The 27,287-nt window shown below is 39.3% G+C and overlaps 1 protein-coding gene and 1 long non-coding RNA gene across 5 annotated transcripts in view; one reads left to right on the top strand and one right to left on the bottom strand.

Annotated features, from left to right (window-relative positions):
• The window catches only part of SYT9 (synaptotagmin 9), a 67,338-nt gene extending 42,720 nt beyond the window's left edge, over positions 1-24,618 (top strand). The window contains exons 4-8 of one of the 4 annotated variants that reach the window (XM_027651206.1): positions 19,094-19,214; positions 20,267-20,438; positions 21,088-21,217; positions 21,796-21,952; positions 22,991-23,102. In XM_027651206.1, the coding sequence (XP_027507007.1) occupies positions 19,094-19,214; positions 20,267-20,438; positions 21,088-21,217; positions 21,796-21,903 (531 nt within the window). In that variant the 3' untranslated portion in view covers positions 21,904-21,952; positions 22,991-23,102. Of the gene's footprint in view, positions 1-19,093; positions 19,215-20,266; positions 20,439-21,087; positions 21,218-21,795 lie in introns of those variants that run through there. The other 3 variants (XM_027651207.1, XM_027651205.1, XM_027651208.1) reach the window with 3 other exon arrangements.
• Positions 1-27,287, bottom strand: part of LOC113950867 — a 227,975-nt gene that overhangs the window by 117,448 nt on the left and 83,240 nt on the right. The gene's annotated exons all lie outside the window — the stretch shown is intronic.

Genomic DNA, 27,287 nt, shown 5'->3' on the forward strand with positions numbered 1-27,287 from the left:
CACATGAAGTTTGCAGAACCCGGGAGCGCGACCATCACAGTTTCCAAGGGAGCTTTTTCAGTATGGATATTTCTCTACAAAAAACCCATACAAATAAACAACGAAACAACAGAAACTAAAGCAAGACGAAAGAATAAAAAAGAAACCCATGTAGCAAAAATGTCACCATTCCAGCCCCAGAACAGCAACAGCATATGAAGAACATTTTCCTCCACTCATCAGCTGCATGCTGAAAAAGGCTAGAGACAATCCTAAATTCCTGTTTCCTGCTTAGTGGAAGTTTCTGTAACAGTCCCTGTTCTACATGTTCCCCCTTCTCCTTTCTTCTCACTCTCCTCTGGCATTCTTTTTTTCCAGAAATCTCTATCAAACAAGAATCTCAGAGAGCTCGTGCTAACAGACACACTGCACATAAAGCAAAGCCAAATTGTGATCCCGGTCAGCCAAGCCTGTCCTTCAATTATACCATCCAAAATTGTCAGTGGGAGCTGCAAACACAAAAAAAAAGTACTGCTCTAGTGTTTTACAATTCATAGGCAGCAATTTTTGAAGATGAGCAAAGAGCACTCACACAGAGCTAAGACTAAAATAGCTGTATTAAGGGGATCTTGGTTGTAACCATTCTGCACATAATTCAGGATTAGACTGTGCCATAGCCTTTTTTCTACAGGGTTATATAACTTTCAATTTAAACATGTATTGAGCCAGGCAGGGGAAAAAAATCACTTCAAACACGCATTTAATTATTAAACAGTTTGGGGAATGCTTACTCTGTCTCTTTTTACTAGCAGAGGTCACAGAAAGCAATTCAATAGCTTATGGATTCATCGAAATTTCTGAACAATCCTACTCTTTAAATGAAGTTTCAATATTTGGAACCAAACTTGCAAGTATTCTTCCCTCTGAGCATGCTGTGCTTATGTGAAAAACCTCAAGCTGTTTTTAGCCTTTAATCCCCACTAGACATCACAACCATCGGGCATCCTTTCTCCACCAAACAGGGTATCTCAGAGTCTTACAGTTTCCCTCTGTGTACAATCTGTTTACCCAGGTCTCATATTAGTTTGCCTTGGTCTTGTATTTAAGCAGTAAGGGGACTTCTTTGTTGTTATATACGTAGGGGCTCACTATGACTGTTCCCAGAACTCTCACCAGGACATACTGATTCTGTGGGAAGGGGGTAGCCAAAGTATTCAGGAAGCACCTCTGGCACACCACACCCAACAGGCATCCTAACACAACCTAAAATGGGAACATGCTGGGGTACAGTTGCCACTATACACATGCTCTTTTCTCACCAAAAGATGTGTCTGGCCCCTTTCAAAGCCTTGTTAGAGGATGTAACCCGTCTCACCCTTTAACCTTTCAGGATTCCAAGATCTGTAACAGGAGAGGGGAGGACAAAATGTCATCTGTACAGAGGGGAGGAATTACTGGATCATAACAGTAGTGCTGGGAGGCCTGGATTTTATGATTACAGGTTAAATTATAGAGTTTGCCAAAATTAAGATGAGGCCATACCATTGGCTAAATAAGCAGATCTCTCCACTGCCTTTGTGGGGGGGAAAGCATTAGAAGCTGCAGCTGAAGTTTGAGCTGACTTGTGGAAAAGGACCTATTGTTCCAACAATATGTATCTATGTGTGTATCTATAGCTTTTCTAGCTTTTCTCCTAGTCTAGGAAACTTATAGCTGTTTGAAAGAAATAGGTGAAACAACTGAACTGACATAAATGAGAGTAGAAATTCCAAAGAATTCACAAAGCATTTTGCTAAGATTTGGTTATATGCTCAACAAGTATGATTCCAGATATTATGGAGGCCCTAACTGTGTACATGACAGCTTTCCTGTCTTTAGTTATAGCCCTTCAGAGCATGAGGGCTGCTGCCAAGGCTCTGTAGAGAACCTTGCTCTGTTTACTGCAGAAAGATACATAGCTATGCTCTTCCAGTCTTTCACTTTGTGAAAAATAGGTTACTTGGCAGCCAAACTATCCAAGGGAAGAGGGACAGAAAGGCATCACTCTTTCATGGTAACTGAGCTATTTTTCTGAGAACAGGGCTAAAGAAACAATGGCAAAACTGAGGACCTATAACCTGACTAAAAGGTTTTTCATGAAGATTTATCAGCCCCAAGTTTATGACATCTTTACAGCAGAGATCTTAATTTTAACTTACTATTTTATTTAGTTTCTCCTCATGAATATCCATTTCTCTAAACATTCAGAATACCCATGTATCAGGAACAACATATAAAGTATACTGTTTCTTGAAAAAATCCAACAAAAGGCCACAAACCCCTCACTTTGTGCTTGCCTGGGTAAGATTAAATGACACCCCCCCCCCCAATCTGAATTCTGCACCAGTTGTCACAAACACTGAAAGGCAATTTACAATGCAAACCCAAATTCTAAAATTATGGATATTCTTTAGTTGGTCTTACTGCAGTCACTGGAAGTAATCACAGGGATAAATGAGGCATACAGGCTTTTGCAGTGCCTGAGCCTTCCTGTGGCTCCCCAACAGAGAATTAGAGTGAGGATTTCACACCATGTACTTTGGTGAAGTGACAGGCTCAAATGACAAGACTGCATTAGCAATGTCTGTGGTATCATGACATTTGAGATTTATGTAGCTACATGTTCCTGGCCCTTCATTGCTTGATTAAACACCTTGCTCTATTTACTCAAGAAAACAGTAGTCACAAGCTGCCTCTTACCTCAGTGAATGCTTGATCCTTCACTACTCCTTTCATCAGGCAAAATCTGAATTAAAGCTACGTACACCATCTGGAAGAAGATCTCTGACTAGTGATGGCATCTTTCTTGTGATGGGCATGGAAGCAGAAAACAACTGACAGCTGGAGGTTTTCACAGTTGATTATGTGAACTATAGGGATAAAATTCCCCACTCAGATACTTGGGCCAAATCTGGCATCTAAAAAATAGCGGTTTATCACAGCATCAGAAAACATAACCTTGCTTGCCAGGCAACCAATTACTAACATCCTCAGTATATGTGACTGAAATCCATCACCTCTCCAACACAACATCTCCTCTTCCATTTTCTGCAGTAAAATTTTTTCAAAAGGAGCAGAGAATAGGACATAAGCCATATCATCCAGTATCTAATACTTTCTATTCATATAGAAGCTGCTATCCAAACACTATGAAAGTTAACTCAGAAGAACAAAAGAACAATGTCCCGTGCTGTATTTTGTATGTCTGTTTTCAGAACTCAGAGAATTCTATATGTGTTTTCTTTTTAAAAGCATGCTGGGGTTTTATAAGTAGTTTTAAAAGCCAGCTGTGGTTTAATCAACCATCTGATCTACATTACGATAACTCCTCTGAACAACCCCAACAATAAAATAAATATGTATGCAGTAAAGTGAAACAAAAGTGTGTACAGAAGTGATAGAGAGAAAATAGCAGATTTTGGTTTTGAGCACCCTAGAGAGTTATTTATGATCATCAGGAAGAAAGGAATCACTTAAAAATAATGAAAACCTTTCATGTCTATACTTCACTGAGCACAGAATCTTACAGTAAATGCTAATTTAACAATAAACTTCTCTCTGCTGGGACCACAACATCTTATGCAGGTAGAAGTGAGTAGTGCTCAGGATTAGATCCTGACTCTACTGTAAAGTCAGGGAAAGAATTCCCACTGAAGCTCAGATTTCATGCATCTCCTCTTGCTGTAGTTTGGAAATAGTGTCTTGTAAACAATACAAAAAGCCATATGAAATAATTGAACAGGTAACTTTAGATGTACATCAGAAAATGTACTAGAACAGCAGAACAAGCAAATTACCATCCTGTTATTCCTCTCTGTAAAAGAAATACATAACAGTGACTACTCAACAAAGATTTGAAGGTACTCCTCCCCCAAAATTTGATGGGCAAAATATGAGTGAGCTATCACCTTTCTTCTTGGAGAAAGCAGATAGAAATCTCTCCCTCAGAAATTACCTGAGTTCTATATCCACATCTTCAATTTTTGCCTGGCTGTAGCCTTCCTAATGGAATGAAAACAGATTATTTTCCCTCTAGGTTTCTGCAGAGCACCCCTGACCCATTCCTTTTGGTAGCTCAGCATGGTTTATCATTCACCAGCTCCTTTTCCAAACCCTTCACTTTACTCAATATATAGAGAATATCAACATTCTTGAGAAAGCCATGAAAAACAGTTGATTCAATTCAAAGATTTTATTATTAAATAACATATAAAAAGCTTTTCATCCTATCTGTAGCAGTAATACTTTTTTCATTAAAATATATATCTTTTTAAAAACAAGTATCTATAGCAGTAGATGCTCACTTTCTTCATCCCTATCCAGCTACTTCTGTTCTTCTTAAAAGTTACTTATTTCAGGAAACCTTTCAGTGCTAAATCAGCCCACACACAAAAGGATACTGTCCTTCTTTTCAGACAGTTTTGCTTCAAAAGTTTTGAGTCAGAATGGTCAGAGATAAATACATTAAATTCTTTCAAAATCATACTTCCTTCCAAAAAATTGAAGTCAGGCCCTGTTAAGGTGGCAGATTGAGTACCCAAAATCAAATTAACAGAGTCCTAAAGTGAATTCGCCATTTAGGACAAGTCAATTCACAACTCTGATTTCATCTAAAAACTATCAAATTATTTAAATTATAAGCAGCTAAACTGAAACTTTGAGAAGGTATCCAAGTGACTGTGACATACTGTTTACTGAATCACTCACAGGCTGTCTAAAAGTGCTACTTTTTTCCTGCTCATAGGCAAGTATGTGCTGAATAACACTATTTATTTTGAAAACAAAGATAACCAGGTATAAGTCTGGGCAGCTTACCACATTCGCCTCACACAAGCTCATGTGGTTCCAGGAGGAAGAACAGAACAAGCTGCAGAAAACAATCCTTTTCCTCTCTAAGTGCATTTCACATGTAGCACATGCAAGGTAAAACAAGTTAGAAGGGAAGTCTGCTAAGAGGAGGGAGTTCTGTTAACTCATTTTTTTATGGACTTAAAGCATTAAAGCACTTCTATATTTAGTGCTCTCTTTATCTCACATCTTACACTCCCCTCTGTGCATTCTTTAAGAGAGAAAACATGCTCACTGAAGTGGCCCTAAAATTGCCTCCAGTGCACGTCTAAATATAATAGGGAGGCACAAACACATCTGATAGAGAACGAGTATTACAGAAAAAGAACTGTCATCACACTCTGCACAGTCACACCCTGCTCATACTCTAGACACCTGGATAATAAACTTGATTTCAGAGTCTGCATTTTCTAAAATGGATTTCTGTCTTCTTTCTTCACCTTCCTTCAGCTTCCTCACAGTCATTTGTTTAATTTTAAAGCTCTTTTATTTCTGTATAGCTCCTAGGGAGATGTAGTACTGGGTTGGTAAACTGCCTAGCACCTTCAAGATTAAAGTGTTGTTTTTATTTGTAAGGTAGGTGGATAATGCACAGCAACAGCATAAATTCTTCATTAGCAGATCCACACAGCTTAAGTGTCCTAATGGCAGTAGTCCAGAACCGTCTCTGAAGAAAGGAAGGTAGCTGGATTTGCATGAACTTTTGGGTAGCATCAGCGATTAGGATACTGAGAAACACTGAAATGTTCCTGGAGTAGCCTGAGAGAAGTGGTAGAAGTAACCCCATGTCACTGGATCACCGGAGATTCCACGGCATTCATTGGGGAGGTGAGGCAGGGATGGTTTGCCCTGAGTGGGTGAGATACCAACAGCATCTCAGCAGGTTCTGCAGTCAGCAAATTTTACAGAGCAGTCTGTTATGAAATTGTCACTTGCATGTCTAAGAGGAAACAGAAGAGCTTGCCTTCTCTCCCATGTTTCCCTCCCCACCCCCAAAAAAGAACCACCAAAACCCCAACATCTCTCCTCATTCAAATGTGCAGTTTTCTTTGTAGCATGGTTTGAGAAGCAAAGGATGAAAGCAGTCCTTGTTTTCACGCTACTGGCACAACGCTGTCTAGCTATCATTAGTTTTATTGTCTTTCTCATTCTTCCTCCCTCTATTATTTCAATTTCTTTTGTATTTGGAAACCAGAGAAATTCTAAATTATAAAATGAGGTAATTTTGCAGTATTGAAGATTTTGACATATTTAGTAACTGTATTTTTTAGGATTAACCTTGATGTCCATGATTCTATTCTTCCATTTAACTTGCAATTCAAATGGAATGACTGTGCAAGGACAATCAAAGCAGTACAACTCCACACCTTTGCACCCCATCCGTTAACAGCATATTCCCAGTGGTGAAGTAATCTCTTTGCCTTGGCTGCTTCCCTTTGAAATTTGCAGAGATTTTCTTTTCTACATGACCCGTTCAAATTAATTACTAAGAAGTAAATGAAACTTCTGTGGAAATGGCTTTTCTGTTGTTAAAAGTGGGTAATTTTATGGAGAAGTGTTACCAGTAAAATGCATATTGAGAAATTTAGTTGTGCATTCAGTCTAATGGAAGGTTATATTGAATGCTCTCAGACATGATTTTAAGTCATAATGATCCGTTTTCACCTTTTCTCTGGTGGATGAAACTCTCTGTGGATGGTGCATTGGAGTCTGCAGGGCCCCAGTGTTACTGTTTATACAGGTGACAAATCACAAGCCAACTTTTTGTATTTAGTGGTACCACTTAATAGTAACCAAGTCAGTAGCAGGATTTCAGCATCAGGGAACTCTAGAAATGAAGCTGCTTTTTGCCAGAAAACACGTGAAGTATTCTCACAGTTCCCTGACCTGAGGGGATGCGTGACATAATATGACAAGATTGTCTCTAGAGAAACAAAACACATGGAGAAATTTCAACAGAAACACACACTTGATCACTGGCTTTAAAATCATAAGGATACCCAGGAAAAGTACGTGTGCAAAAGAAAAAATAACATTCAAAAACAATGAAGAAAATCACTGTATAACTCATAGGAAAAAAAGGTAGGAGAAATAGCTTCATAAGCCCGTTGGCTGTGAATTGGCACTGAACTTAAAAGGAGCTGCACACAGAAAACATTGCTTTTGAAAAGTCCAACTTAGGTAGTAATTCTTGTATTACTTTCTAGTGGGATGAGAAGCCAGAAAGGATCAGAAAGAGAGAGAGAAAGAAAGAAAAAAAAAAGAAAGAAAGAGAGAGAGAAAAGGCGCACCAGGGATTTAATTAAACGTGGATTTGATATCCAGAGATCACAGAATCATTTAGGTTGGAAAAGACCCTTCAGATCATCGAGTCCAACCATTAACCCAGCACTGCCAAGTCCACCACTAAACCACATCAGTAAGTGCCACATCTATGTATATTTTAAATCTCCTCAAGGATACGTGATTACTACCATTTTTACTACCATTATTACTATTATTCCCTGGGTGGCCTGTTCCAATCACTTGAATTTTTAAATGAGCAGAGAGAGTTTGGATTAATGGCAATTCACTGATCACTAACAGTTACTTTAGTGGTCTGTGCATTTTACTGAAGTGGTCAAAATCTAGGGGCAAAGTGCTGCTTTGCTGCCTGTTTACATTGAACATGGCACATGTGCTTTTCCGTCTTCTGCATTCTTTACATGGGAGCCCAGAGCAGGATGAGCCCCTCCTGACCTTCCCAGGGCATGTACACAGGTACATGTATAGCAGGCCACTGTCCCTGCTGCAATCTCACCTGGGATGGAATTCCACAGCAGATGGCAAAATCTATCAAGAGATACCTGATTAAATAAAAAGATAAAAAACTACCTCAGAGAAAAGCTCTGCCAATGGCAGGAGAGATATGCTAATGCAGCACAGGGTTTGACATTAACTTTCTATATTTCAAGCACATGATTTTATTTGGACCATCCTCTTTTTTTATATCAGCTTCCTCAAAAACAAAATTGTAGAGCAAACTTACACTAAAAGTAGATTCAGATTTGTAGAAATGTCCTTTTATTACCCATTTTGTGTATGACCTGTGCTAAGCCTGAGCAGCAAGGAAGTCAGTTCAGAGCACTTAACGTATGTATAATGAATACATCCACAAAACTCTGTAAGTGCTTGCACAGAATGGGAAGAACATCTTTTTTTCCTGATGCTATGACCCTCTCCATCTTTTTTCAGCACTACCCAGGTGCTTAGTTTCTCTGCTTCTCAGAGTGATGTTCTCAGAATACATGATATAACAGACAGCTGCTTTGCACAACACAAAATTCCTGCACTGAGAATGACATTCAGTGCCAAGGGAAGGTGAGGAACTGTTAGTAAGGCCCAAAAAACTCTAATATCATGTCATTTCAGCACCGTGTCTAATTAGCTTTTTTTGTAAAGAATAGCCACTCTGCAGGACTTTATCCTTAATTAAGACTGTGTCAGCAGGGCACAAGGACTGGCTGCTCCCTGCGGGCTGGGACGTCAGGAGCAGCGCCAGGAACAGCACGGGATCCTGGAGCTGCTGGGCAGGACCCGGCCAGCCAGGTCCCATCCCACCACTCCAGCCAGTGAGTGGGGCAGACTGGGACCCAGGGGTCAGCCCCTGGCATCAGCCAGCTCCCTAGGGACGGGCCAAGCTCCCTGAGTCAGGCTGAAACAGGGAGCCAAGCCAGGGGCAGGTGCAGGGGAAGCCCTGGTAGGCAATCAGGGCCAGTTAGGGCTGTTAGTGCCCTCAGGGCCTGACATACTGATTGCTCTCAGTCCCTGTACATGAACAGATAATTGATTGGGGTTGGAAGACATATCTTTTCATATTTTAGTGGAGCTCTAAGTTCACGTGCAGCCCTCCTAACTCAAGGTAGAGTGAAAGGCCAATCCATTAATTTGCATACAGATTCAGTTTAAATTGACATTTTCATTTTAACACACTGGGGAAACGAAAAAATTAACAGGCAAGACATTTTGGATTAAAATATTTTGATTAGTAAACTTTAAGAACCAGCTTCCTCCCTTGCAATTTCTCTTGGATCTATTTGAAATTTTCATTATTAGTCGTATATGGAGATAATTAAACATATCTTTCAACTTATGTCAGAATGGAAGCAAGAGGTAGCTGGTAAATGGTAGAAATAGTTTTATGCATTAGAATGGATTTGCTGCTTCATTTTCTTCAAGCTCACGTTTGCCTAGAGATAGCGAATGCTTAACATGTAATTTAGCCTCCCTTTCTTACAACAAGCTAGCATTTAGCCTTGAAACCATGAGGGTTTATTTTCTCATCTTTTTCCATCCGTGTGATGTTCACCAAGAGTTTTCTTTGAAGTCAGCAAGGTTGGCCCACCCAGATTAGATTGCACTGTAGGCTACTGCACACTACAACACCATTAACCTCTGGTTTACTTGGGGTTTTTTCAATCTCAGTATTTCACAAAAAATGAAGGTCTAGTCAAAATCAATTACATCTTGTGGAAAAATTACTGGGTTTGACATGACAGATACTGGTGGACATTCATTAAAAGTTTTGGTCCTCACTTTAGGCAACTACGGCCCAATTTTACAGATTGCACTGTTACATTGGCTTGTGACACTGCCCTCTCTGAGGCATCCCCTGTCTGCCTGACCTACCTGTCCTTCCATTTTTACCACCTTCACTTAACATCAAAACACTTATGTAAAAGTTCACTCTTCATTTCCTTTTGGGAAAACAGTTACCCTCCAAACATCTCTTCCTATACAGGGCAATTTACACTTTATTGCCCTTCCCAAGTTTGTCAACATTTCTGAAGCACCACTGCCTTCCCTGCAGAGGGAAAGGTTTAAGTCAGCTCTGTGCTAATGTGCTCTCCCTTAAAGCTTTAGCATTCAGAAATCATCCCACCCTCATGAGGCTTCCCTTTCAACAGATTTTGGAAGCACAATACCAAAGGTGGCAACTTGTAAACTCTGACAAGGTGGAATACATTGGAAGAAAAGGACAAACAAATCTGTCTACAGCACCTTGCTTGTGAACTCACGTCTTGCAGGTTATGACATTTTCATTTTTACATATCAGATAATGAAGATCAGTTATTTTCTCTGGCTTTCGGGTGTTTCCTGTCCTGCACACACGCGCACACACACACACACACACACACACACACACACACACACACACACACACACAGATGCAACCTCTGCCTCCCGGTATCAACCAAAATTATACAAGGCAACCTGCAATGGCTGGGAAAGAAGAGCCAGGGCAGACTTCTTTGTACTATTAAGTCTATACTGAACTTCGTATTTTCTACAAAGTAACAAGTCATAGCAGAATTGACAAAAAGCAGTGACAATTCAAGAAACCAAAATTTCAGAGGAACGGTTTAATTGCAAGGAGAAACTTTAACTTCAATTAACTTTTGTCTTTGAACTTCAATGCCATCTAGCAAACCTTCAGAGCCAACTCTGTCCTCGCTCTTTCCTCTTCTTAATAACTGATGAGGGAGTTAAAAATTACTTATATTAACTTTCTACAGAAGTTTCACTTTCAGAGTGCCTCGTTTCTGTTTTTCCTGTGAAATCAATTTCTGACATGGCCACACACACACACAAACAGAAGTACTCCAGCTTTTCCAATCATGTCTCTAGTAATTTTCATTAGCTCAATTCAGACTATCTCCCCAGTTCATCAATTTAGTTTGGAACAAATTAAGATATTATTTCTATCTCAATAGCTACAGGATAATTCATTAGATTCACTCTTAGGCCCAGACAGCAAACCACTTTAGTCGTGAATGAAAGATCTGTGAAAAGTATTCAAAGCCAGTAAAATCTATAGGATTTAAGCATATGTTTAAAAATAAGTTTGGGGACAAAGTTTATCTTTACTGAATAGAGGGGTTTTTTAAAGGATCTTAATACAGAATAATTTATCAATAAAGTCTTAAATGACTCAGTAAGAACAATTATATTCTGTAAATGCACTCAGATAACTGAGGATGCTATGCAGCTAACCCATTAGAAAGGCAGTTTCAGTTAATCACTCCATCCTATTTATAGGATAGAAATTATGACAGTGGAGATGTTGGGTCTTCAGAGAGATAACTACATTGACTGCCTACAGGAGCAGGCCTCTGTCCTTGACTTACTAAGGGCATTGTGGCAAGAGAAAGTTATGTGTGTGTTCTTCTCAAAGACACTAACTGGGTTTGTTCTGAAGTGCACACGGAGTGAAAGGCTCGTCCTTTGGCTCCAGCTACCCACATTCTAAGGTATCTTGAATGACTGGCACAACACAGAGCTGTGTCTGGAGGATGCTTCTTATGTGGCCTGCAGTGACCTGCCTTACAGAAAAGTAGATGTGATGCAAGGATAATGGAAACAGGAGAGGAAAAAAAAACCAGCACACAGACTCCAAAAATCCATCTCAAAAGATCTTCAGGCTCTGAAGTGGAGACAGAGGATATTCTATCTGCTGGATGCTTTACTTTGGATACTGTCTTTATAGAGAAGTTGCTGAGATGCTCGGCAAAACTATGAGTAAGTTAAAATAAGAATGTAAACTCCCTGAGCTGAAATCATAATTGTTCTCTGTGGCCCAGTCTGCAGGAAAGCTTCTTATTTCTTCAGTCCCTATGAAGTGCAGCACAAAGTGATTGCATTCAGAACTGTTCTGTGGGGCAAGATGTCTGTTTACTATGAAGTGCTCCAAGTACCATCTTGGCATCACTGATATAAAGCCTAATCAAATCAAATCAAATCAAATCAATCTTCATACTTTGTTAAGTAACAAAGTTAAGTTGAACTTAGTTGTCAGAGGGTTTTGTTGTTTTTTTTTTTTTTAATTAGAACACACACCACCTTCAGTTGTCTGGCTGGCCTAAGGGCTTTCTCTCCCCCTTTGCAAGGGTTATTTGCTTAGATTCTTTAGCTGATCGTACTTTTCACTGTATTAGTCATGCAACAATCTCTCAGTTCCAGCATTTTTATCAATGTGTGCTAAGTAGCAAATGCTGTGCCACAGAAAAGCCCATGGAGAGAGCACTAGGGATTCCAAGGTATACTTTCTGATCCTGCCTTTTTATGCATCCCATCAGACTAGTTTCTATATATACATGTCTTACAGTTGTACAGGCACAAAAGCTGATAGCCCATCTGTGACTTGACATGAAAATTACCCAAAGCAGTATAAAATCCAGTGAAATACAAGAAAACACGTCAGCTTTCTCATATGCCTTCACTGTAGTGAAACCAAGCTTCAGTATTGTTAGTGTTCTTTCCCAGTAAGTGAAATCAGATTCATTTTTTGCACATCTACATCTATTTGCTTTCATTTTTTGAGAAAACCGTGAAGAAAAGAAATAGAGACAATGAAATGAAAAAAAAAATGAAATCACAGTGAGAAAATGATGCAATTTTCAAATTAACCTAAAACATGAAATATAGCCTGACATTGATGTATTGAAAGAATAATTGTAAAAGATAAGCCATTCCCATTTTCCACACACTTTACTTAATCATATTTCTGTAGATATAGATTGTTTGAGGCATTAATAAATACCTACTTTACCAGAGTTCATTTCTTTGATTTAAGATGTCATGAAAATAGAATTTTCCAGTCATATCTTTTCTATTCGTCTTAAAATGTGTGATGAGAAAGCAAGTGGCTCTCTTCTAGTCACATGCAAATTCAATTAAAATCAAACATTTTGAAAGAGTTTGTATATATTTCTTGTAGATATAACTCAGAGTAACTCTATGATGAAATAATAAAAAATGTAAAGCTAACATAATGAACTCTTCATGTTAGATACTTTAGATTTACTGTCATTCCCAAACAGATTAGTGTCTCAAATTTTTCGAGTATGGGATTTGCATAGTATTTGTGTCCTGGACATGTACCTCAACTGAATTAATATCTTATCACTCAAATCTTATTTCATACATCTCAATGCAGATGAACAATTTAATTAATGTATATCCCAAAAGGTAGATAGCACTACTTAAAGCATTTTTAATTCATTTAGACTTAACACATATATATTTAAATCATCCTTGATTTAGCTGAGTGGACTTCCTCTAAAATAAATCCTTGCAAAATTCAAATCCCCACATTATCAAATGTTAGAATGATGTACAGTAAAATTTATCTTACACTATAGCAGTATAATTCCATTAATTCCAGGAAAGATTTGGAAATAATTAGGAAGATTTTTTTTGTTTAAAATATAACTAATTCCCCTCAGCTACGAGGGAAGGAAAAAAGAGAGACTTTAATTAAATAGCGGTAATCTATCCTTTCTGTGCTTCAGAACCTTAAATGATATATCTCATTTCGTGAAACTTCTGCTATTTTTCTAGTTTCCAATGTCCTTTGCAGAGACATGTATAACTGCTAAAGGAGGTAGTCTGCAAAGCTACCATTGCCTGAGCTGTACAGCTCTGACGTAGCAGTGGGAATTTATCAAGTCTCTGAAATCACTAGTGCCTTGAAAACCTCTTTCAACAGCAATTTTAAAGGAAATAAGCAGGGGCATCACTGCCTGTAAGGGCTCCCATTAATGGTGAGTTGGTGAGATGCATAAAAATACATGCAAGCACTTCACAATCCATAATTAGTTTTGCAACATACCCGAAAAGTGAAAAAGTAGCGTCTGTCTTTTTATAGCTGGAGAACTGAGGAACGTGGTATAATTGAGACATATGCTTTAATTAGAGTGGCACAGGCCCTGCGTGGTGACAGGCCTATCACAGCTTCTCTGCTCCAGAAATACAAAACTCAAGTTGGCAAAAATTGGGCACAAACCTTAAGAATGCCTAACTCAAAGACAGCATGTCTTCTTCCAGACCAGTGGCAGAAGCAGACGTTATTACCTATAATCTGTCTTGTTTTCTTCCACCCCTTGCTGCCTGTTTTGCATGATTTTACATACTCATTCTCTGCTATTTTTATATATAAATACTCAAATGTATTTAGGAGAAGGGAGAGGAGAAATCTGATCCCAAATGTCATCCCCATTTGTCAAAAACTCCTTAACTACCAGGTTATTTACAGTTTTCACTGAGAAGGTTTGATCCAGCCTGAGCTGCTTAATGCAGCCTCCCAGGCATCAAAGGTGAGGCCATTTAGGGGCCCATGTTCACTGTCCTCTTTAAGGTTACACTTCTCCCTGTTTAATATGCTGAGTTATGCTCACTAAGCAACAGCATGGAGCTGCTGACACAGTACTAGGGAGTGATTTATCCTACAGGCTATTCGCCAACAGAATTTAATAATTTTAAGTTCTATAAATACCATGTGATTCTAGACTAAAAACCTATTAATATTACTATTAGAATTCAACATTTTTAAAGATATATTTATTTTGTGTTAATTTTACAGGAGGAAAACTAGAAATGTTTTCTTGGAAAAGTAGGAACATTAAACCTTTCAGTAGAAGCCAGTGAAAATTATTCAAATAATATGATTTTTATAATGTTATCAATTATTTCCACCAGAAAATGGAGCAAGGAGGAAGGATAATGTGAGGGGGGGCTATGTCTCCATCCTCCTAATAGAAATCAAAGAGTAAAATTTGCCTTGAGGTTTCAGTGTGGGATTCATTCTGTTTGCAGTTTTCAGGGAAACCTTGTGATTTACACCTCTGGTTTGAACTCTCCAGCTGTATTGAATACATAGAACTCTCCTAGGTAACACTGGGATGTTTTAAAGGAAGAAACTTCATGCTCTTGCCCTTTTGAATAAAGGACTGCATGAACAGGACAAGGGCTCAGAGACAAATCTAGGTGGGATTATCAAAAACAGGCTGTGCAGCTTGTTGTAAGGCACAGCTAACAACATCAAGGCACTCAGCCATCGCCTCAAGCCTGGGGCCAAAGCCTGGGGCACTGGAAAAGCAAAGCAGATGCCAATCTTGTTCTACCTTTTTTAAAACACAGGAATGAGCAGGTTATAGATTAAAAATAGAAGCAGTGTTTTCTTCCTCTTCTTTTATGTTTCATGCTGAACACGACCAAAAGAAAAGTCATACACAGCGTATACATATACAGAAATTATAATTGGAATTTAATTATCTTCTACTTATTTTCTTTTAAGTTATTAATTCAGTTGCCCAGCCTTTTGGTCTGGTTATATTTAGGCTGTCATGATTGCACTGTAACATGCACAGTGTGGTATTAGTATCACACTGAAGGAAGTTAGACACATATTTGGAATGTACAACATGCATGACTCAACAACCTACTATATTATGAAATTTCTTGCTATGCAGGAATTTTAAAATGTCTCTGACAGTGTAATACATTGCCACATATTATTAAGCACACATAGTAACACATAAGTACTCAATTCAAACAGGAGCATAATCCTTGCAGAAGATCCTACCCTCTATGCTTGTTAATTCTGTTCCTTGAAGCTATTTCTTGCTAATACAGCACACCTTTGGTGACAATCCGTGGCTTAAGCCGTGTAGCTCAGTGATTTTAAACTTGTGATGATGTGCACTAATCCTCTCTGTGCTCTGTTGCATAGGCTTTGGTTCTGTTAAGAAACTGAATTTATAGTAAAGACCCATGTTTGCTGGGTGGAAGGGTCACGCCTGTGACATCGCTGGTCCCCAGTCAGAGCACGTTGCCTGTTCCACTGCAGTTATTCAGACAGGTGCACACACACAAGCAAGTTCTGTGGTGCAGTCACAGATTGTGGCACTCTCTGAAGAACATTCCCTCATTAAACCTCTCTAACTGAACCTTGAGGCCCCAGCAGCAAAATTTACAATGTTTGGAACAGCTGAAAATGTTGCCCTTTGATTACAGAAACAGGGGTAAGCAGGGAGGAATAGCCAGGGCATGGGGAAAGGTTCTATTAGAAAATCTGGTTTACCAAAATTAAAGAAACATTCACAAGTAGCCAGTATGATGGAGTAGTCATTCATTCCCTACAAGTCAAAATGATAGTGTGAGTAGACAGGGCTTCTTTTTCAGACTTGGGGAAGGATTTGCATGCCAAAAATCATGTCTCTTTCCTGCTGCTGCCTGCAAGCTTCCCTTCAGTCCCATTCCCAGACTGCCCTAGTTAGATTACTGCTGGCATTGTCTTATGAACAGACAATCTCGTGGTCATCTGTGACCTATTGCTACAACACCTGTAACTTTAAGAACTGGAAAAGGGTGAAGAAATCACAGGCTCTGTTTCCAGTATAACAATGCTTTTCCTGTATAATACCCAATGCAATTTTTCAAAAAGCATTAATGAAGCATTATTGTCATTGCAGCATTTGCTAAAAACACATCACAGTACAGGTAACAATTATTTTTCACATGTAAGACAAAGTTTGTGGACCAGTATATTATGGCATAATTCCTGACACTGCATTCAACATATGGGATCCATTCTTTCCTAACAAGTTCATTTATGCAGAAGGTTAACATATTTTAACTCTTCTTTCTGGTAACCAGTGACAAGACTGTGGAAATGGTATGAACCTGTGTCAGGGGAGGTTTAGGCTGGATATCAGCAAAAGGTTCTTCACCCAGAGGATTGCTGGGCACTGGAACAGGCTCCCCAAGTCACAGCACCAAGCCTGACAGAGTTCAAGTGTTTGGACAACATTTTCAGGCACATGCGTGATTCTTGGGGTGTCCTACACAAGGCCAGGAGTTGGAATTGATGATCCTTGTGAGTTCCTTCCAACTCAGGGTATTCTGCGATACTATAGTTTTTCTTGGCATTTATATATGAAAAAATTGTGTAGTAATACGTTTACCAATGAACTTCTTGATAAGAATTGATAACAAGTTTTTAAAATGTTCATTCAGGATGACCAAGTCTGGAATGGAAACTCTTGTATTTGATAGTAACAGTAAAGCATTTACAGTACTCACAAAATGAATTCCTAGTCACTGTGTGGAGCACTGGAGTTGAATACAGAGTGAGGCTGCTGTGGCTGACAATATTGAGGAATGCCAAAATACACAGTTATAGTAACAGCTGCCTGATGGGCTTCTTTATGGTCAGGGAAAACCTGAGTGATTCAGCAATGCTGTCTTCTTCTGAAGGCTAGTGACCAATTCATTGAAAATAACCTCTCTATAAAAAACTTGCCAGACTGACAAATTCCCAAAAGATGGCTTCAGTCAATCATTTCTTTAAATGGTTTATGAAATCCTGCTCCCCTCAGAGCTGCAGCACGAGTGGATTCCACAGCTACAAATCTCAGCACTCCAGAGCTGGGGAAGTACACTCCCATGCTGGAAATTGCTCTTCCTTACAATGGGAAGGATAAGTGAAAACTTTGCTTCCTGTTCCCCAGATTATAGGTATCAAGCTGCAGCTGATCACTGGGAAATTCCTCCTATATTGTTAAGGTGTCAGCCAAGAGAAATTCCTCCTGGATGTGCTGACATTGCTTCAGCCTGTAATATTTCTTACAGCATCACCTTCTCAAACAGCACTTTGATCCTCTCACAAAGTGAGTCAGTGACACAGTTTGTTGCAGCAGGTCTGTTATCAAGTGTGCACCATCAAGAGACACTAAACTGGGTGACTCATATGAGCTACCTCGATATTGTCACAGCCTTTATTAGCTTTACAGCTACCGTGAAACACTGAACTTTAGGACGGAAAAGATGATAAGTGATGAAGTCAACTCAGAGTTAAAAGCTGGTTATTCCTGACAAAGGGCCCATAATATCAGCCTTTTCCTTCTTTGGCAGCATCTCTCTTGAATAACAACACAAGGAAAGGACCTACTTTTGAATGAATTTACATGTTTTGGGTTTTTCCTCGAATGAGCTGAGGGCTAAAGAGAAGATGCCTCTCTTGAGCAAGGGGTTGGATCAAGCAACACCTAAAATTCCCTTCTGACACAACGTTTTTCTACAGCTCTGTGACAACAACATTTTCTGTCCTGCTTATCTCCCCTAGTAACTCATGAAAATATGTAATATAATGGCTCGGGCTCTGGGCATTGGTCTGTACAGAAGCCAGAGACAGCTCAGAGACAAATCTGTGTCAGGGGCTGTTTTGAGAGCTATTTTCACTCACTTTCTGTATCATCCACCATCCTTCATTTTTTGGTGGCTGACACAGAAGGAGCCAAACTGGGAGAGGAGAGGAGCTATGGCACAAAGCTAAATGGGCAAGACACACATACTCCACAACAGCTGTATTTTCCTCCCTGTAAAATCTGGAATGTAGCTTTGAATTTGCTGGATAGTATAATTCTTTGAAGTCAAGAATGAAATATTAGGTTACAGGAGACAGGTCTATGAAAGTATGAATTCATTGCTCGGTTAAAACAATGCAAATCAAATCACAGAAATAATGTAATACAATCCTTTATTCACTATATTTTTCATAAAAGATTTCAATTTCCCTTTTAAAAAACCAACCAACCAACAAAAAAAAAAAAAAAACAAAACCAAAACCACAAAAAAAACAAACCAAAAACAAAACCCAAACAAACAAACAAAAAACCCAAAAAACACAAACAATAAAAAACAACTAAGAAAGCAATGCTTTGTAACTGCAAATAGGGTTTGTGCACGTGCAAACCTTGTGGTAACCTCTCTGAAACCCTGATGCCATTAACACAGGAAAGGGTTGTAAATCAGGTTGAAACAGGTTGATAAGCTTATTTAAGGGAGCTTGTCTGCTCCAGGCACAGGAAGTAATGCCCTTTCTCCACCTCTGGCAGAGACTGTCCCATTGCCATAGACACTTCAGACCTATCACACCTGAGTTTATGCAAACTTGAGATTTGCATAAGACTTTTCCCTGTGCAACCCATGTTTTTTTCTGTGAAACTCTCTGTGGGTATCCTCCTGCAGACCAGAAGGAAAGGCACAGACGTCTGTGGCTGCTCATCAATGGTACAAAACAAATCACTACAAAATATAAAACAGGACAAAGATTTTTCCGGTGCCTTCCAGTATCTCATCACTTAAAAGAGTGTCAGCTCCAAGGACTGAGTGCTAGAAACTAAAACCTCATTTACCCTTGAGAACTTTAGTGGTCCAGCAACAAACGTAGCGACTCAAACCTTGTATGCAGATGGATATTGGTTTTTTCAGATGTGTTTCAGAATGAGAATTCAGCTTTTGCCTGCTAAACTGTAGACCCCCAAAGGTATACTTTTATCTTTGGCTTCTGTTATGGATATGAAAATTCTTATTATTGCTTCATATTATCTCTCTTTTCTTGGAACAGGATAACGTGGATCTTGGTGACCTTATGTTTTCACTCTGCTACCTTCCAACAGCTGGTAGACTAACTATTACAATAATAAAGGCAAGAAATTTAAAAGCAATGGATATCACAGGAGCATCAGGTATGAATTAATTTAATGCTCAGTGTGGATTTCTGTCCCATTTCCCTCCTGAGAGACAAAGAATTCAACCCTACCAAATCCCAGAATGATTTTTGAGAAGAGGGTTCTTATATTGTGAGCTCCTGAGTTACTTGAGAACAGAAGTTTGTGAGAAATAAATAATATATTTTAGATTACTCAGTTGCAACTGACAATTTAAAATACTTTGCTCTTAAGTAGACTGTGGGATTATTGTTTCTAAAGCCACTGTGATTCAGAGTAGCATGAGTTGGCCAAAATGCATTCCTAATACTGGGAATTTGAGCAGCAGAGTATTATGATTATGGCACAGAGGCAGACTCACCCTCTCTGCCGGTCTCCAAGAGCCACTGAACCAATGATGCTTTAGTTGGCATATGGACAAAGTGACCATACCAGAGTCCTTTCAGCAACCCTTTCAAAATCTGATAATGAAAATTATAAAGTAATTTAAGTAACAATTCATAAATGACTTTTAAATACTAGCAGGGAGTTGTAGAGCTCCCAGAAAGGACCTGCAAAGAAATAGCTTTTTTTTTTACTATATTCAGGAGTTTAAAAATAATTATAATTCTCCTGAGAAATATAAGCTGCTAATTGTTACATTTTGAATTATATTTAACCATACATCAGTAAATCCCGTTGTGAAAAACATTGTCATCTTCTGTCTGTGTTACAAATCTAACAAGTAATTAGGCTGCTATAAATAGGCTGATACACAGGCTGTTGTGTAAAATACTCATGTATAACATGGTTCAGTGGATATTTTAATACCCTCTGAGAAGTTTGTGCACGACAAGGGGCTTCTTGAACCTAAATTGTTCATTATAAGCAGTCAACCAGGTAAAGCTTTCAAAGCTCCACTGTGTCCCAGGCATTCCATGGTAAGAAAGAAGCTCAAATTCCAGTCAGGTCCAGAAGATGAATTCTGCAAGCAGGTATGGGCATTACAAGAAGTCTGCTCCCTTCACTTGCCGTTATGTTTGCTTAAAAGCTTCGAAAGAAAATCAACGTTGTTCTTATGATTCACACAGATCCCTACGTGAAGGTTTCTTTAATGTGTGAAGGAAGGCGACTAAAGAAAAGGAAAACTTCCACCAAGAGGAATACCCTTAATCCCGTTTACAATGAAGCCATAGTCTTTGACGTCCCTCCAGAAAACATTGACCAAATTAACTTGTCGATAGCTGTTATGGATTATGACCGGTGAGATACCTGTAGCTGTAAAACGACATCAACTATTGGCTTATAAAATCTTGCACGGCAGATTTGCATCCAGAAAGAAAGTTATTACTTTTGTCCCCATGAGTGGGGAATTAATTTCATGTTGATCTTGGTAGAAGACTCGAATTTTTTGTTTTGCCAGGCAGAATTTCCTTTCTACATTTCAAAAGATAGATTTGCATTCATAACTGACATAACTAAGCTGCATATATGTCTACCAGAACCGAAATAATTGAGCATATAATCAGACACTCCGCACGATGATGTTCTGTTTGTGCACATTTACTCAAACCCCTCACACACAGACCTCCAGTTATAAAATTGTGGCTTAGAGTTTACTTTCATTTGCAGCTAATTACAGAACAGAGGCAAAGAACCTTTTATATTCTTCATGCAAAAATAAGAAACAAATGCACATAGGCACAGCGGGTGCTATAAAGGGGGGGAATATTAAATCGTTCTGATTAGTGGGAAATGCAAAGAGCAAACCTACGTATTTTGTAGTACATGATATTTTTCAGGAGAGAATTAATTCTAAAAATCCATTATTAATGTTTCTGATTAAATATGCAAATGGTATGGTTCTAAAGGTAAAATTTTAAGAAAAAAATATTATGAAACGTTTTCACAGTGTAGGTCACAATGAGGTCATTGGAGTATGTCAAGTAGGCAACGATGCAGAAAGTCTAGGTCGTGACCACTGGAACGAAATGCTCTCATATCCTCGGAAACCCATTGCTCACTGGCATCCTCTTGTAGAGGTAAGACTTTTATTTCCTACTTCCCCATTACGATAATTCTGAATATTCCTCCATATGGCATTAGAGGTTGGAAAAAATTTTATGAACAAACCCAAGATCTACATGCATGAAGTAAATCCTAGAAAAGGGCTTGGAAACACCGATATTAGAAGTCAAACATAAAATGAAAGTTAAGCCTGCTCCTTTCAATTTCAGGGAGACAGAAAGTAATTATATCTCTATAAGAGATATGTATGAAAACAGCAAACATACACTTGATTAAGGGTTTGGTTTTGTGTTTTAAATACGATCTTGGGTAACTCTCAGTGATAATTGATAAAAAGAAATGGACCTTGTTTACAGAACAGTCAAGAACTATTTTTTTTTATATATATAACAACCTGATTTACTTCTTTTCTTGTAACAATATATCATCCATGGCACTAGCACATCTCAAAGGATGCCTAACTGCACTGAAAAAAATGTGTTTAAGTGTCTCTGGAGATCTGAGGCGCTGATAAGAAGCGACACAATCAGAAAAGCTTTTCAAGGTTCCTATGGTTTTTTTTGTTTTGTTTTGTTTTGTTTTTTGTCTTTAGGGCCCTATTCAGCAGGAATGTTATGCAGGTCTTCTGCGCTTGGATGGCTGCCGAAGAGGCTTCCTCACCCTTTTAACCTATTCAGCAGAAATTTGGCATTCCTGTTGAACTCTTTCTTAGCCATATCCTCAGGGGCTATTCCACAGAGTCCAGTGGGGTAAAGATGTCCTTTTAATCCCTCTGTCTAATCCTCTCCCCAATACAGGGAACACTAATCCTGATTCATGAGACACAAAAATTCATCAGAGATCTAACTAAATTGCTTCCTAAGAGTTACCATGACTTACTTCTATTGTTGTTCTCACTGCCTAAAGTCAGGCAGTAATCCCAGTCAAAAGAAACTATCATGTTGATGAACAGCCACAGTGTTATCCCCAATGCTGAAGGGCAGGAAAGACCGTAGTATCCCTATCAAGCCAAGAATGATGCTGTAAGCACCTCATACGTGGAGGCAGCCTCTCTGAGTGTACTTTATGCATCAGAGTGAGGCCGTGTTACCAGAGGTGCGACTGAAGATTTACCTGCCTGGTTGTGAGCGCTGACCCCAGGCGGTTCCATAAATGATTTTCAGGCAGTAGGAAGATGCTACAAACTGGGAAGAATGCCACAGTCTCGCCCTGTGTCCATAAGCAATTGCATTTACCGGTGCCTGGGGACCATGGCGGCACAGTTTCAGCAGAGTCACAGTGGGAAGGCACCGTCCCTTGGCACAGCACGGGGGCTGCCAACGTGCAACTGTCTGTGAAAGAAGATGGAGCAAAGTGGGGAAGCTCTGCCTGTGTGTTTGTGCCCTCAGTGACAAGCTAGATGTGAGCTGAAGTGCCATGCCTGAAATGCCAACCTGGGCATTTGGGAGCTGGGTTTGGAAAACACTTCACCAAGCTTCCAGCTGTAGCCAAGCATTGATAGGAATGGCTTGAAACAGCACACAAGGAGTAGTTACGCAGTAGTTCCTGCCCAGAATAGGAGAAGTGTCTCTTATCAAAAGCTGTGTACATCCTTATATCCAACGTTTCTTCCCTCTTTGATAAATTTCATTGCAGCCAGAGCCCACAATTAGGTTTTGACAGTTCTTCCCTTTTTACAGGCATCCTGTTCTTTTCATACATGCCTGGCTAACTTCTTTAGATTTCATTACTGTGGATTGCTTTTCATGTCACTGAGCTAAACAGAGACATATTTTTTTCCTTCCCAGGAATCAAGTGGGGGAGGGTGTCCAGCGCATCCAGGCTGTGCAGAGAAATATATACACAGCATATCATTTTGGTTCCTGAATCAGGATTAGACTCAGCGAGAGCTTCTGGAACCTCTGTGGCCACAGCCATAGGACCCTGAATATTTGCTGAATAGGACCCTCAGTCTTCTACTGTGTGAAGAGCTATTGGTTTCAAGTAGCGTAATGTTATCCACTTGTAGCATTAATTCTCCAGCTGACACTATTGCTACTGATAGATTATTTGTATGGTCGTAAGCATTACCCAAATTCAAGTCATCATTTCTGTTCATTAGAATAACCCAGGTTTTACAAGCAAAATGATAGCAATGGAAACCAACAAGTATGGGAAGCAGCAACAAACAGAGTCCTTGTAATTGCAAAAAAGGTGCAGTATTGTGAATGGATAGCTTTCTAAATAATTTTTTTCAAGAATGGTTGTCATCAGACATTTATTTGTTGATGACAAGTTGCGTCCTCAGTCTCAGTTGGTGCCTCCTTTCACCTACGTGAAAACAAATTAATATGGTTGCTTGAAGAAATCCTTCAAATCTGAAAAACTGTAAAAAAAGTTCTGTTGGGTGCGAACAAGATGCATATGGTATTTGTAATGACAGTATGTTCTTTCAGAAAGAAGATAACCATCTGTATAACATGGAGGTTGTTAGTGCTCAACCTTTGTAGATGATGTTCCAGTCAATGTTTCTTAGTTGTGTCCACAAAATGTTGGAAGCATGTCACAGGCAGCAATGCTTGATCATACAAACAAGCACACACACGTGTGTGCCTGGGCACAAACACACCCTATGTCGTTTTAAAATGCTGTTCCAAATACGTAGTGCCTGTGAAGACTTCCTTTACTATTTGTGGTAGAATTAGCAGGGCTATTTTACATGATGGTATATTGTAAATTCTGACCAATTCTGACCATTAAAAGAAAATAAATCAAAGCACTGGACTCTTTCACGCAATAAAATCTATGCCCCAAAACCAGAGACCCTGAGATAATTTTTTTCCACTTATTTAGCCATGCATGGAGTTCTCTCTTCCTCCAAATTTTTCTAGAGAGAATTTGATTCAAGTTTTTACATAAGATTTTCTGTTTAAAAAATGCAAATGCAAAGTATGGGTATTTTATATGATACAGTTGTCTGCTATTTACTTACAGATAGGGAGCCCTGGTCTTTAAATATAGTTCAGATAAGTTTATGTGCACACACATTGCCTCATGTCTTGTATGTGTTGAATGGTCACCAAGTGTTTTGGATTTGCAACTTTGCTGACAGAAATATGCATGCACAGATTGAAGAAATATTTAAAATTCTTCCCCCAAATCTGAAAAATTAGTTTTATAACCTATCAATGAGGATCTTTCAGAAAATAAGGATTGCTAGTGGGTAAAGCACAGCTTGGCACTTGCAGGAAATCTTGGATCTGTTGTGTGTGCTGCAGCTATAAAGCAGAAGCCCTGTAAATACAGTGGTTTTCAAAAAGTCTCGTGCCATCCTGTGGAGAATACCGTGGGCAAGGGTGCTTCTGGCAAACTGAACACTTCAAAACCTGCCCAAGCACAGTTTCAGATGAGTAACAACTGGGCATTTAAAAAAAAATAAAAATACAGACATGAAGTTGCCACAGCAAAATTATTTTACTGCGCTTTCAGCTGAAGCTTTGTATCAGCAGGCCAGTGGTGCGATCCATTGTGCATATCTGCTCCTGCATGATCCTCACCTCAGGCAAAATCGTGCACTCTTTACCCAGGCTCATGTGCCAGGAGTCAATATGGGGAGATGGGCATGAGCAAAGGAGGAAGAGCTCTTGCTTTGGGGTGGACAAATCTTTATACACACACCCCTGCCTGCAACGCAGAGCCGGCAGCTTTGCCACTGCAACATTAGCAAAAGAGAGTTCTATGAAAACACCTGCACAGCAGTGCAGGAGCCTTTCTAGGATTTGTCCCTAGCAATTCAAAGGGGCATCAACCAAAAAGTGGTATCATTATAGTTGCCAGTGGGTTGGGGTTCTTTTATTTTATTACCATACTCAGTTTATTTAATACTCAAGGGTCTGGCATCAAAAGAATTATTTTGAATGCAGTTCTACCAAAAAACAAGAAAGAAATCTCTGTGGCAGTGAGCATTTTAAGTGGAATCCAGCATACCTCAAAGGCTTAGGGATGAGGAAAGCCCCCTAAATTCATTATATTCTCCTAATTTTTGCTGTCTCATGACTTGCAAAGTGTTACTCAGGCTGTGGCATTACTATGTGCTTTTTACAAATATCTGCCTTATCATAGTAGTGCATCTATGGAATGATAGCTATTTTCTATATTTGGATACTTCACTATTCACCCTTATACTCAACCAATGATATTCTCTAGACCTGAAATATTTTCATGTTCTGGTCTGCCAGTAGACTGCTGCTGTCTTTAGAGTGTATTATAATAATACAACAGCCACTGGAAGAAATAGAGGATAGTTACACTGGAAACTCAGAGAAAACTATGGTCCCTATACTCTTCAGTCTTTCTTTTCTGAACTCTGATTCTCAGAGGTAAATTAGTAGTAGACTCGCAAGAATTATTTCAAAGCTAAAACCCTCATTTGTTTTCTTATTTGCTGTGAATGCATAATTAGGTTGTATGAAATGTATCTTAACCTTGAAACAGAAGAGGAAATCCCTTAGAAGTGCATCTCAGTGGGATTTTAATCCCATTTCACTCATTTTAACAACGTGCTATCAAATTTTAGTTTTTAACTTCTAGTTTTCCATAACAAGCCACCATGTCAGATGTTGTTTTATGAAAAAGCAGCAAGTGGCAATGGAAAAGCCTTCCAAGTTACTGACACTGAGGCCAAGTACAATGGGCAGTTGTGTGATATTCCCATGAAAAGACTCTCCCAGCACAACTTTTCTGCAGTTGAGTGCTGAAATATTTCTTTGTCTGTTTCCACTGAAATCACAAGACATTAAAAGCATTCCTGCTCTCTTTAGTTTTACGAAAAGTAATCCTGGCAGCGGTGGGGAGTACCAGAACAGAAAGCCAACATGTAGTATAAAAGACCCAGTGCTCAAACTGTTCTTACCAGCCATTGCACACCTCAGCTTTCTGTGCCAGCAGATCCACAAAACATCAAAGCAGTACATGTGAGCAACTTGTTTCTTAGAAGTCCAGTTTTACTACCGGTGTGGAAAACTCCTGGTTCAGTCCAAAATGAAACAGCAAAGGGCAACGCAAAAGCATGAAAAAGAAGAGGTTATTTTAGTCCACCCTTCTTGGTTTGAGAGGGTGGTTGTTAAGGGGGTTTTTGGTTGTTTTTGTTCTTTGGTTTGGCTTGGTTTCCTTTGTGTGTTTTTAAACAAGCACCCAAAGTCAGAGACATAAAGAGACATGTTTACATGCTTATCGCCTGGACACGTTCAAGCACTGTGGGGAAATATCTGCAATCAAAAAAAAAAAAGTTGCTGCAAACTCCCTTTCAGTTTAAAAGTAGCAAACGATAAACGGGGACTGGGAAATTTAGTTGAAAAATCTGGTTTACCCAGGTAGAAATCGATCTGAAATTACTGTTGATGCATTTTGTTTGAACAGAAGTAAAAACAATTAGATCAGGTGACTCCATCTGAAGTGTCATCAATTAAATGCTTTTTTCCCTGTAGAACAGTGCATTGTAATGTGATTACATCTCAGTATCAAGTGAGAAAACAATGGCTTTCTTATCTAGAAGAAAAAACCATGTAGAGAAAGTAATCCACAATACTGTAGAACTTAATAGAAGCCCCCTGTGCCGGGACAGACTTTGCAACAGCATCGCCTTGGATCTTGTTGCAGTTAGTGGCAAGCCTCTCTTGCAGCCATAATTCTGTCCTGAAGTGACAATCTTGCAGTAGGTGAACCCAGCTGTGCGAGGTGTGAGTTGTGTTTTCGTGGCACTGCACGTTCAAGGCTGAGTAGTTTCAACAGTCGTGTTTACAGCTTAATTTCTAATGGAGTGGGTTGGGCAAGGAACTACAGCTGGAAGTTCTCCAGGGTGCTCCAGTTCTCTGAGAGGACCTCCATCTCCTTGAAGGTCCGTAAGGTGCACTAATCCAGACGGCAGTGGAGGGCACCACCCAGGAAAGGTTTCGTCTGCGCGCCGAAGGCAGCACACGTGGCACAGAGGGGAAGATGACCCGAGGACTTGTAAGCATCTGGGCTGTTCATTTGTTCCTTTGTTTTGTCTGGGGTTTTTAGTTCCTCCTTCTTTTGCTCAGACGTAGACATTGTAAAACTGGAATG

Source organism: Corapipo altera, unplaced genomic scaffold (genome assembly GCF_003945725.1).
Source record: "Corapipo altera isolate COAL_440 unplaced genomic scaffold, ASM394572v1 78, whole genome shotgun sequence".
Lineage (NCBI taxonomy): Eukaryota > Metazoa > Chordata > Aves > Passeriformes > Pipridae > Corapipo > Corapipo altera.